The sequence below is a fragment of the Grammomys surdaster genome, unplaced genomic scaffold (assembly GCF_004785775.1).
Source record: "Grammomys surdaster isolate TR1022 unplaced genomic scaffold, NIH_TR_1.0 63, whole genome shotgun sequence".
Taxonomy (NCBI): Eukaryota; Metazoa; Chordata; class Mammalia; order Rodentia; family Muridae; genus Grammomys; species Grammomys surdaster.
The window spans coordinates 20,832,722-20,845,706 of record NW_021604565.1 but is presented as its reverse complement, the minus strand read 5'-3'; the positions used below and the strand labels follow the sequence as shown (position 1 = coordinate 20,845,706).

The following is a 12,985-nucleotide window of genomic DNA, read 5'->3' as shown; positions in this document are numbered from 1 at the left end:
TTTATTTTTGAAACCCGATCTTATTATGTAGCCCAAATGGGTCTCAAAACTATGGCAATCCTGCTGTCTCTGCTTTTTGAGTATTGAAATTACAGGCATGAGTTTTCGTGATCAGACTTTGCTGGATTTTTAAATGGAGTCTGAGTCTGTGATTGTGGCAGATTGATTTATGTATATTGCACAATCAAACTCAGCCTTGATCACTCCAACCATTTACTTTAGGATAATTGCTTTTCTCAGAGATTTATGATGGATTTGGTAATTAATACTTTTCATATAGATGCAGGAGCAAGAATTAATTTTATTTCATCTTAGAAAGAAAGAGACTGGGAGCCTAAAAGAACCCTATGTGATTCTAGAAATCATTTAAAATTCAGTAACTCTTGGTTTTAACGTATTTTATAACATTTTGGTAAAATTCTACTCCCTAATTTACAAATTATTTCTACAAAGGTCTGTTTTGTGCAAAATAGCTATTAAGTCACAGTGAATCCTAAAATAATCACCTTGAATAACTTCCAAAGATGTATTATAACATATTTATATATAGATCTTCTACCCAATTCGGTTTTGAATTATACTAATTTTCATGTTTTGCTTTTAACTACATGATCTATAATAATAGATCTAATATATTTGATGTATAGTACCATATCCAGCACGGGCAGCATTCTGTCATAAAATTCTGCTTCTCTGTGTTTACAAGTAGAAATCTCTAAATGCAATGGTTTTTGGACCTTGACCTAACTATAATCACAGTTCCATGCTGGGAGGGACAAAATCTGTATCCCTTCTTTATCCTGTGACACTGACTGGAACGGCAGTCTCTACTTTCATTGCACTGCAGCCATCCAGTTCACGCTTTCAGTCACTGAGTCTTTCTTCAATCAGAAAAAGAAACCAATAGGCCTGTCTATTATTGATTCACTGTGGCTTTATTAGTAACAGATACTAAATACTAACCTCATTTACATATCTGTCAACTAGCTCGTTTTCTTGATGAATACATTATAGCAGTTGGGGTAAAATAATTCATTTATGTTTGCTACACCATGATCCTGCTCACAAGAGTCGTTAGCACACGCAGTTTTACTGACGGTCAGGAAATGCTGTCACGACACCTATCTTCGACTGTTTCGAGAGTGGAGGAGTCCTGCTTGGTGAGACCCTTAGATCAGAGTTTTAGATGATGATAAGATGTGGTATTGAACCCTCTATCAGTCATTGCAGAGTGCAGGAATGACGTGCCCAGGACATGGATTTAGACAGCTTGCATTGGCTGCTGCTATTCATGAGATATTTCTGATGAACTATTTAATATTCATTTCATTTTTTACTGAGAAACAAGGTGGATGATAGCTGACCTTGAAAGCTCTTTGTAAGATGAAACTAGATAACAGTTCAAGTGTCATTTTATTATTATATATAATACAAGCTTGCAACACAATGAGATGTGCACATTCTTATTTTTATATGAAAGTCTTTGTACTGAGATATGGGTTTAGGAAACTTGGAAATAAAATCTGCTTTTGCTAAAGGACATAACTCCTCTATGTTATTAGTAGTGGTATTAACATTCAGACTTGAAAACGATATCATCCTGAATCTGGATATATTAAAGGAAAGTATTTATCAGGTAGCATTAATCAGGAGGTTTTATTTACTCTTACATTAATTCAAAACAAATTTTATTTTTGTTCTCAAAAGAATTGCAATTAAAACAGAAGAGGAACTAGACATAAAATAATGGTTTTTCATATCATAGCTAAAATGTCCCTTTTCATCATTTTATAAGCTGAATTTCCATAACAGAAAGGTCTTTTCTTGTTTGTTCATTTTATGTGTTTATTTTTGTGAGATACAAGTTATAGGTGTACAGGAGTTATGGACTCTTTAAATGTAAATTTTGGTGAGGAAAATGATTAATCCTTTAATCTCTTCATTAATAGAACAAAATAAATATATACTTTATTTATCTGTTTGAATAAATTATGAAAATCATTATTTACAAAATGGCTTACCTTCCATAATCACTATCTAAGATGAAGCTGACATTGTGATGACCTGGAATGAGTTAAAATACACAATTAAATTCTCAATCAGAAGAGAACAATAATTCTGCATTAAAGGCTGATTAATATTTACAGAAACTTATAAAAAGAATACTTGATCTATAAAGCCTTAAAGAAATGAAAATTGAACTATTTTAAAGTATTACAGCATAAAACATATAAGTGGGTATTTTGAGGTTATAACTGAAAAATCTGACAAAATACTATTGCAAATAATGAATGATAAAAATGCAGATGTGTACTACCCTGAAATCTTTTCATTTATTCAAAAGCTATTGAATTGTTTTGGAGCTTTGGCAAGACACCATGAAAGCACAGTGCATGTCTTTCTCCTAACCCCCAGTATTATCTAGGGGAGAGTATAGCCAGTCAAGAGCAATGACAGAGAACTAACCTTTGTGATAAGACTATCAAAGGAAAAAATAAAAGGAGTCAGAGAATGAAGACCAGGGGCAGGAGAAGGAGTTCCTGACCAGCAATCTTATCTGAAATGTTCAGGCTTAGAATGTTTGTACAGAGACAGAAGGTAGGAAGCTCATTCAGGAATTAAAAGCTGTGCAATGGGAGCTTGAGGCAATATGAAGATGGTAAATGGAATGAATTTGAAAAACTACATTGTATACATTTTTGAAATGTCACAAAGAATGCAACGCTAATATGTGTTAATAAAACTTTAAGGGATTAAAAGATCTATATATTTGGAGTATACAGAGTGAGAATAAAAAGGTGCTAAACTCAAGAATAAATACAACAGCAGAATTAGTCATGAGTCCTCTGATGGAGGAAAGCAGTAAAAAGGAAGAGGAGGAAGGGGTGCGGGAAAGGCCCTATATTATATTCAAACCTTAAGAAAAAAACAAAGGTACAGATTTGAAGGGTAATAATCTGGGTAATGTCCAGGAGAAAATGACACGGGGAGGAACCAGGCTTAGCAAGAGAAGAGGATTGCCAGCACTTACCAATGTAAGTCCCAGTGGTCTTACATGTCACAGAACCTGTATCTCCACTGGGATGATCGAGTTTTAGACCATACCTAGCAAAGTATATATGCTGGCATCAAAATTCATATTGACTACTTAGATACTGTTATTCCCTACAAAAGCATCTCATTACTTTACAGCAGGTTTCTAGATAGCAACTATTTCTGCAACTAAAGTTTCAACACAATGAAATATTTTTCAGACTTTATTGAAAATACTCCAATCAAATACATTGAAGAGAAATAGCTTGTGATTAATTTTGGTATCTTTGATAATGTTATGTTTAAGGAATTTAAAATGCTATCAAGTGAAACAATAATTTCATGAAGTTATTTCTTAATACTTTTCAGTACATAAGAATTTAAATAGTACAACACTACAATAAAGACATAGACCTGTATAAGGAAGAAAACAGTTACACAAATAAATGTTAGTTTGCTACGTACTAGATATTTATTATAATACATATAGCTGTGCATTATTGATAATGATTCCAATTTTAAAATATTATATTCATATTAATTTTTATTTTTAAAGAAATCATTGTAATTACTTACAAATCATCAGAATGTGGTTTGAGAAGTTCACAGGGCATTCCTCCAACATAAATTCTGTATAAATATTGTAACAGAAGATTATGTCATATTTTATAAATTATTTAAAATTCTAATCTTTTTTTTTAATCAAACTCAGTGGCTAGCTTACTTTTTCTTCAGTCACTTATTATCCTGCATTCACTCCTTAAACATCAATAAATCATCACTATGTGTCAGGTCCTGCTCTTGGCACTGGGACACATCTGTGAAACTGGATCTTATCTACACTTAGGGGTCTTATGATTTTCTGCAAAAGATTACTCAATATGAAGATCATAACATATTTTTGTGTAAATTAAGCATAAAACAAAATAGGAACTTCTCACTAAAAGTTTAAGCAAGCCAAATAAAAAATATTTTTGTAAGTTTTATATTCAGGAATTAAATATTGGAGCTCCTGATAGTATTACCACATGCTACTGGAAGTTCACAGTTGACAACTATTTTATAATAAAATAATTAATTATTTGCAGCATCAGAACACATCACCTGGCTTCTGTGAACTGAATTACAAGGTCCACGCAGATTTGAAATATAAAAAATAATGATTTCTACTAGAAGAAAATACTGAAATTTTAAATGTACTTTAATACATAGCTCATTTTTCATTTTCTTAAATCAAAATGTAATTACCTCATTTTCTTCCCTCAATATACATTTATGTTCCTCCCTGCTCTCTTTCAAATTCATGGCCACTTTATTACTGTTACTTATATGTATAAGTGCATAAATATATTTCACTTAACCATTATATTAGGTTTCTAAATAAAATCAAAAGGAAATCAAGTCATTATTCCCATTATAGAGCTCTGTCAAGTCAAATTTTCCTTTTGACCTCCTGTCTTATCACAACTAAAAAATAAATTTAACAGTTAACATAAGCTCTTTTTAGATAAAGTTAATCATTTAATAATTATTACCCTTCAATTTTCTTCCATTTTTAAATGAATAAACTGAGTCAGAGAAATAGTATAGCTTGTCCACACCTAGCCAGTTAGGGAGGGGAACAGGAAGATTCCAAACCCAAGTATTCTGTGTTCTTACCCACATGTGCTACCACCCCTGGTAACAAGATATGTGTGTTTAAAAACATTGCCCCATTTGACCTTAAACATTTATATATTTTAGCATTTTCATTGTTGAACATTTGAGATCAAAACCTGGAAACAGGTACCAGTTGTTCAACTCATTTGAGTGTCCTTTATAATTTGTACCTAGAAAAGTCTAGGAATTTTGTCTGACCAGACAGGGTCTGATGAATTGATAGTCTCCTGGCTTTGTTTTTATTGCCCAGGCCCTTCACAACTCAAGTACAGTAAAGTGTCTTGGGGGCCCCTGTGTCATAAGCAACAGGGGGCAGATGAGATCACTGAGTGTTCAGAACTCTCATCATCTCAGTAAGTAAAAGGTTCTGACACTTACCTGTACTATCTCAAGATTTCCAGACTATAAGAGTTAGGTTAGGCTGACCTCTGAGGACCCTTCCAAATGATTATTTTTTCAGTTTCAAACAATAGGTCTCATTGATTTCCTTGTAAGGCACAAATATAAATTCCAATGGTAGGGAGAGGAATCTCTTTTTTTTCAATTTAGTTTAATTATTATTTATGTGTATGTGTGTATGCTGTGCAATATGAAACTTCACACATGATAGTATTTGCATGCTTTCATGTGGAGGTCAGAGTATAACTTTTAAGAGCTGATTCTCCCCTTCCAACATAGGCTCTGATGATCAAATTCAGACAGACAGGCTTGTTTGCAAACACTTTGACATGCTGAGCCATTTTGCTGGCCCAGAATCTCATCTTGAAGTTTATAATTTTCATACCTGGCCTCATTATAGGAGAAGATAGGCAAGATAATTCTATGTAAAAGTTGTAATATAAGCCATTCATAAGAATCAATTATCCATCAGCAGACATTCTTTACTACACTAAATCATGTACATAAATTGTTTCTCTTGTAATGATTTTCCTACATACACATAGTCATGATAAATGGCTGTAAAATATTATATATTACCATGATTTAATTGTGAGTTCTGGTTCATATATCCGATAAATCATTTTTATTTAATTTAGTAAAAAATTTCATTGCTTCTCTAGAAAATCATATATGTAAAAGTGTGATCTATAAATTTTTCAGTATTTAATAAATCTTTTAACTGTTATCTTTTAACTGTTTAATTGTAAATTGAGTTTATCCATTCATCTGTATAATACAAATATTCAGCAGGCACGAAGCACTGTGAACGCCAGAGTATGGAGTCCACACTTCCTCAGGTAGGAGATTGGTATTTCTCGGTCTTTTGCAATAGGGCTGAGATAGCCTGACACATGCTACAGGACATGCTCCAGTGAGAACAGAGATCTCCAGTCCAAAATGTAACAGTTGTTTTGGGACTAGCCAGTCCCAAAATTCATCATCTGGCCCACAGCTCATTAATACAGTAACCAAGACTGAAAGCCCTGGATGCTCATAAGTTAACTGGGCTTATTTTCAATAGTCTCCCCAGTATCAAAGTGCAGTAGAAACAGGTAGATATTGGATATTAGCCCAGAAGCCCACAATGCCCATGATTCAACCCACAGACCATATGGAACTTAGGAGGAAGGAGGTGTGGATGCTTCAGTCCTGCATTGAGGGGGAAGTAGGATGATCTCGGGAGGTAGAGGGATTGGGGGGGAACCAAGTGGGAGAGGGGAGAGGGAGGAAACAAGGGGGGGCAGTATCAGGTACTGGAGGGGACAGCAGTGAGGTACAGAGGGTCAGGAAATCAAATAAAACTACGTAGAGGAACTAGCAATAGCCACTAGAGGGTCCCAGACGCCAGGGAAAGGAGAGGCTCCCAGGACTCAACCAGGAACGCACAGAAAAAGGGAGATAGAACCTGTAGAGACCATTTCCTTAGGTACAGCCCCGGGTTGAGGAATGGGGCCACCCACACATCTCAAAGTTTTAACCCAGAAACGTTCCTGTCCAAAGGAAGAACAGGGACAAAAAAATGGAGCAGAAACTAAAGGAAGGACCATCCAGGGACTGCTCCACCTGGGAATCCATCTTGTATGCAGACGCCAAACCCCACACTGTTGCTGTTGCCAACAGGTTCTTGCTGACAGGAACCTGGTGTGATTGTTCCTTGGAAGGTTTGGCCAGCAACTGACCAATGGACATATGGATGCTTGGACCCAACCATCAGACTGAGCTCAGGGATCCCGGTGGGGAAAGAGGCAGAAGAACTGGAGGAGCAGAGAGGGGATTGCAACCTCATAGGAAGAATGATGTTGGCTGGTCGGACCACCCAGTACTCTCAGGGACTAGACCACCCACCAAGGAGTATACAGGGAGGGATCTGTGGCTCCAGATACATATGTAGCAGAGGATGGCCTTGTCTGACATCAATGGGAGGGGAGGCCCTTGGTCCTGTGGAGGTTTGATGTCCCAGCGAAAGAGGATGCTAAAGTGGTGGGGCGGGAGTGTGGGTGAGTGTGAGAGCACCCTCATAGAGTCAAAGGGGAGGGAGGAGATGGCAAATGTGGGAAGGGGAAGGTTGTGGGAGGGTAACCAGGAAGTAGGATATCATTTGAGATGTAAAAGAATGGAATCATTAAGAAGGAGGAGGAGGAAGAAGAGGAGGAGGAGGAGAAGGTGGAGGAGGAGGAGGAGGAGGAGGAGGAGGAGGAGGAGGAGGAGGAGGAGGAGGAGAAAAGAAACAGGTAGATATGTGAAGAAGCTTTGAGTTCTATTCTTGACCTTGACTGAGCAATGCTTTGTAAGGCTTTGGTATGTTTACATGTCTATAATGCCTGGTAAGTAATAAGGTTCTCCATTAAAGATGGTTCATGCCTGCACACCAGTTAATACTGATGTTGCCTTCAAAGACAAGAGTGCTATTCGACTAGAAAAGAAAGAATCAACTATATCTAGTTTTCTTCCTATGACTCTGACCAGTCTGATCCAATTGTAGTGGGCTTTTATACTATTAGGACTTTATTACTTTTAGGATATCATATTTGATCTATGAGTTATAAGAATATTATAATAATTCCCTGAGAAAAATTACCTTAGAATCCTAACATTTCTTCCATTTGAACTCAGTGCTGTATTACTTCCATAGACATCAGTGAAGAGCCTGCCTTGAATTGTTATTAATGTACCTAGAAGCAAAACAAAACAAATATTCAGATTGGTTCTAGTTGGGAGTTTCTATCTGTACATTTTATTCAAAACACTATACATTTTTCCCAATAAACCAGAATATATATGTCTATATCTGATGTTTAACCCTATTTTTCAGCATTGGTTTGAAATATCTAAAATACAATGACGTATAAATGACCATCACTGAGTAGTCATACAATAAGGTGCTATCCAATGAATATCAGGATAATTTCTTAATAAATATTACTTGAGTTAATGGTTAACTTACTTGAGAAAACCCCTACTTTACTCCAAATGTTAAAAAAAGAACTTTAAGACAATATAAAAAACTCCTGAAAACTAGATAAAAATTTTATGTCATATTTATATAATCAGGATGCTATGACCCAGCTTAAACAAGAAGAAAAAAGAGATATTAAAATCTATAGATTGGATAAAGAAAATTGAAAAATACTTTACAGAATAACTATTAATTAAAATTTAAAGTAAATTTTACATTCAAAATATATTTTCCACATATATGACGAATATAAACATTAATACCATTGAAACAAAGGGTTCATAGTAGGTAAAACATGACTATCTTTAAATTAGGTCAAGAAGCTGGTGTGGTACTTTTGGGCTTCTAACACTAGCAAGGCAGAAACAGGAGAACTGCGTAATTTCAGATCTCACCTGTTCTACAAAGTTAGTTTTAGCACAACCAGGGGTACATAGCAAGATACTGCCTCAAAATATTTTAAAAAGCCAAATAAATAAACACTTTTTAAAGGAACACAATAAAAAGTAAACCTTAGATAAATTTTATGAAATACATCCAAAAAATGAGGAGATTTAAAACCAGTTAATTTTTTAATCTTTAAAAAGAAAAACAACAAACTGTCAGTGTCTATCAGATAACTCTTGCCTCTACCTCTTGCATTCAGGAGTTACAAGTATATGCCTGACACAAAATTTTGGACAACAATTAAGATTTCCTTTAGTTCAGGCTGAAGAAAAGGACATTCTCACATAGTTCTCTAAGATTATAAATTGATAAGACCATGTTATCGTAATGAACACTAGATACTAGCTAAATCTCTGGTAAGGAAAAACACATTAGGGAATAAGATCCACACTTTGAAATTAATTTTTAACTGAGTCATTATTTTTGTAATCAAAAAAATAATATTTACAGATTAAATATACTTTTATATGCTAAGAATAAATGAATTGGTACAAAATCCAAAGCATTCCAACTGTTGTAGAACAGACCTGGAGTCCCAGATAAAGGTGTGATGCTCCTTATTGTAGGGGTTCTGAAACTTTTCGTCTGTAAAATATTAATAATCATGTCAATTGGAATTCCTTCCCCTATTTTGACTCTAATTTCATGACAAAATCTTGTTATTGTATTATATATACATATACATACATATATATATACATACATATATTTCAACATTTCATAATCTGACTGTCAAAATAGTTTTTCGTATAAGAAATGAAGTTCATCACATCATGTTTTTTTTTCAAGATGGCTTCTTTATTCTCCAAACCTGTCTTACATTTCAATATATTGCCCCTTTGTAAGCAGTGTAAGCTAAATCACATAAATCGTAACGTGAGCCCTCCAGTAAAGATTTTCAGGATTAGATAAAATATATTTTTAAGACCTACTTTTGATTAACCTTCTGAAGAAAAATAAGTAACAAAACGCGTTTCAAAACCTAAATTCAAAAACAGAAAAATCTCAGCAAGGCTTAGTCCCCGTGAAGCTGATAAGCCTCTGCAGCAATTAGGAGTAAGTCTTACTAACTCCAGGGAAGGTCACCAGTGCCACAGAAACTCCAATACCTAAGACAGCAGCCCCCAAAGAGCCCTTGTTCTAATGTGAGTACATTAGGATATTCACAGGCGTCTACAGATGGACTGAGGATTGCTAAGGCGCTGCCTTTGAAATGGCATCGGGAGCAAAGTGAGAGTAATGTAATGAAGGAACAAGTAGACTGTTGACAGTTTTGAAACAATGGAAGATGACCAGAAGCCAGGGGGTGTGGACAGCATCCAGCAGCAAGAAAAGTGAAGGAAACACGTTCTCCCCTCAGAGTCTCCCGAAGAAAGGCGCTCCTCATAGGCATCTTGACAACTTAGACCCACATCAGACTTCCCATCTACAGAGCTGTTGGATAGGAGATTGTATACCAAGTCCCTGCTAGGAGGATTTGTTACTGTATCAATTTAGAAACAAATACTTATTTTTCAGACCTGCTTATAAACATACATGAAGAAAAAGATAGTCAGTGGTCTATGTTGATATGTAAGCTCAACAACTCATTAGCTATGTAATTTCATGGAAGTAATAAAATTCTGGGCATCAATTTTAGTGATTATAATATGAGCATCCAATTACAAGATTGTTATGAGTTAAAAGTTAATAATCACAAAATATTTAGAACACTGTCAGACATACAGTAAATAATACATTATTAGGAATAATTATTCAAATAAACAAGTAATTTCTTTTATAAAATGCAAAATAGGAGATAGCTAATAAAAAAGACAAATACTAGTATCTGAGAAACAAAATTAATATTGATTAGGTAAAGAACAGAGCTAATGGACAAAATCTGTCATCCTAAGTAGCACTGGGGCATGTTGATATTCAGTAAAAATCAACTGAAATCCTAAGTGCATATTTAAAGAGTATATAAGACAATACTTGAAGAAATATATTTCATAATACCATTATTTACAAAAACCTAAATTTGAGAGGCTCATTACCTTAGAAATTATATACAAGGAAGAATAGTTAACATTATTATTTAAAAGTTCTTTCCCTGATAGAAAGAAAAGAGAACATCCATCTGAGAGCAGAATTTTGAAGGCCAAAAGTAAGTGACCAACAGGTAAATCAGTTGATGATGTGAGAATTTAATTTATTTATAAAATTAATGTCAATACACAAAATAAATAAATAAATCTAAAAAATCAACACAAAACAAAACAAGCAAACAAAAAAGGGCTGGAGGTTAAGAGCACAGATTTCTTCCAGAGATGCTGAGTCAAATTCCCAGCAACCACATGGTGGCTCTCAGCCATCTGTAATGGGATCCAATGCCCTCTTCTTGTGTGTCTGAAGACAGCAATGGTGTACACACATTTATAAAATAAAGAAATAAATCTTAAAAACAAAAAGCTAATGTAAAGGAGGGGAAAGCAAAGCAGAAGTAAAAGAGGCTGTGTTACTATGGAAGACAAAGTGGAGAATTCTTGCTAACATATATTTGAAAGTGGAAATGCATAACAATCTATAAAACTAAAAGCTGAAAGTCCAGTTTTGTGAGAAAGACATAAATTCATTTATTGTCAATGAAAAGATCTCACATACACTGAAACTGCATGCCCAGCTGCTGGTGACCCCTTTGCAAGTGTTATTTTCTGTAACTGGCACCCCATCCACACTGACTCTAACAGAGTAGGTGTCTTCTGGCATTGCTCTGGAAAATAATTGAAAGACACATGAGACACACAGTAATTTATATTCAGCGTATAGCAACAGTGAGAACCACTTTTCCAGTCTACATTGCTATTCAAATAAAGTCTCAAATCCTGATTAGTCGATTGTAACTCCATATTTTATGTGTAAACTTTATATTGTAAGGAGAACTTCATTATAAATACCCTATAAGTTGCAAATTATAGTATCATATAAAAATGCTTATTGTCAATATGCAGAGTTTTTATTAAATGCAAAATAAACGATTCCTCAACAAGCAATAATAATCATTCAGAGTGTGCCCACTATGGTACACTCAGTTATGCTGTGCCATGCTTTTTAAAAACTGTTAATCAAGTCTCCCCTTTAGGGAGAGATTCTATAGTTCCCAACAAGCAGCATGTCCAATGCAGATACAGTCCTTGGGAGCATGTATTTAAGTTAGTATTAAAAGTTGCATTTTAAAATGGTTTAATGCTCCCCCAAATAGAAATCAATTTGAACTGATAGCAAAGTACTTGAAATGTCACCATACAAAATGATCACATCTAATTGTAGTAAGAATGTGAAGGTTGGAAAAAGGTTAATCAAACTGAACAGAAAAGCACGATTTGAATATTTTGAGGCATATCATGATCAATTAATAGTAGCCATTCACCTTTTAGAAGAATCCGATCATGATAAGAACAATAGTGTTAATAACAGGAGAATGGATGCAGAGTATTTTCTTTTGGTGTCCTCATGTATAAAGAGCATTATAATCGACCATAACAAAGGTATAAACTAATACCAACGGCATGAAATCCAGTATAGCGACGGATAGCCAGAGCTATTATCTGTGATAGGCACCATGATCAAACTGTTAAAATACCAATATACATATAACTGACTTTTGACATGATGAAGCTAAGGTTATTGAAAGTACATTGAAACAGACCTAGTATAGCATGTAATTTGAGTTGAATGACTTGAATCCTTTTCCACATCACAAGTAATTGACTGGAAAGAAGAGACTAATTGCACATGGTTTCCCAGTTCAATATTGTCAGCTCCATAGTTGAACTGACTTGCTTGAGAAAAACCTGCAAAAGCAATAAAACTGTTATTAGTGACATTTTATTTCTTGAGCTCTGACACTTATAATCCAGCACAGAACCATTCATAATATAATAATGAATAGTATTGAAGAAAACTACACTTATTTCATATTCATTCCTATGTTCATACTGTTTGAGAAAAATAAATATCGGCCTTGAATTAACTTATTCATGAGATTTCTTGTTAAAATACACATAGGGTGGAGGGGGTGGGGGAAGGGAGAGATCACACTTTCTTTCATGTACATATAGTCCACAATCCTGTATATTGAAGCTTCCTGTGGGCATACTACAAAGGCTCCAATATTCTACTTAATTTCATCAGTGAAGCCCTTTTACACAACGAAGACACGTGGGAACATCGAGAATGAAGACAGACATGCAGACTGAGTCAGGGTACACAGGAACCTATTTGCTGAAGTTAACATTAAAAACAAAAGCAAAACCAAGAATATGTAAAGGTAACTTTAAGGGAAAAAAAAAGACCAAGTAGAGATTATTTCTTATACTACACAAAACTGCTATGCCCTACATTTTCTTTTCTTTCTTTGTCTTTTCTTTTCTTTTCTTTTCTTTTCTTTTCTTTTCTTTTCTTTTCTTT

General features: G+C 34.6%; 1 protein-coding gene across 1 annotated transcript in view; it reads right to left on the bottom strand.

The window, feature by feature from the left end:
- Pkhd1l1 (PKHD1 like 1) overlaps window positions 1-12,985 on the bottom strand; it is a 145,187-nt gene that overhangs the window by 123,244 nt on the left and 8,958 nt on the right. The window contains exons 3-9 of the mRNA XM_028766440.1: window positions 12,225-12,369; window positions 11,180-11,288; window positions 9,064-9,121; window positions 7,712-7,805; window positions 3,610-3,663; window positions 3,032-3,105; window positions 2,022-2,064 (exon numbers count right to left, since the gene is read on the bottom strand). Coding sequence (XP_028622273.1) covers window positions 2,022-2,064; window positions 3,032-3,105; window positions 3,610-3,663; window positions 7,712-7,805; window positions 9,064-9,121; window positions 11,180-11,288; window positions 12,225-12,369 — 577 coding nt within the window. The remainder of the gene's footprint in view (window positions 1-2,021; window positions 2,065-3,031; window positions 3,106-3,609; window positions 3,664-7,711; window positions 7,806-9,063; window positions 9,122-11,179; window positions 11,289-12,224; window positions 12,370-12,985) is intronic.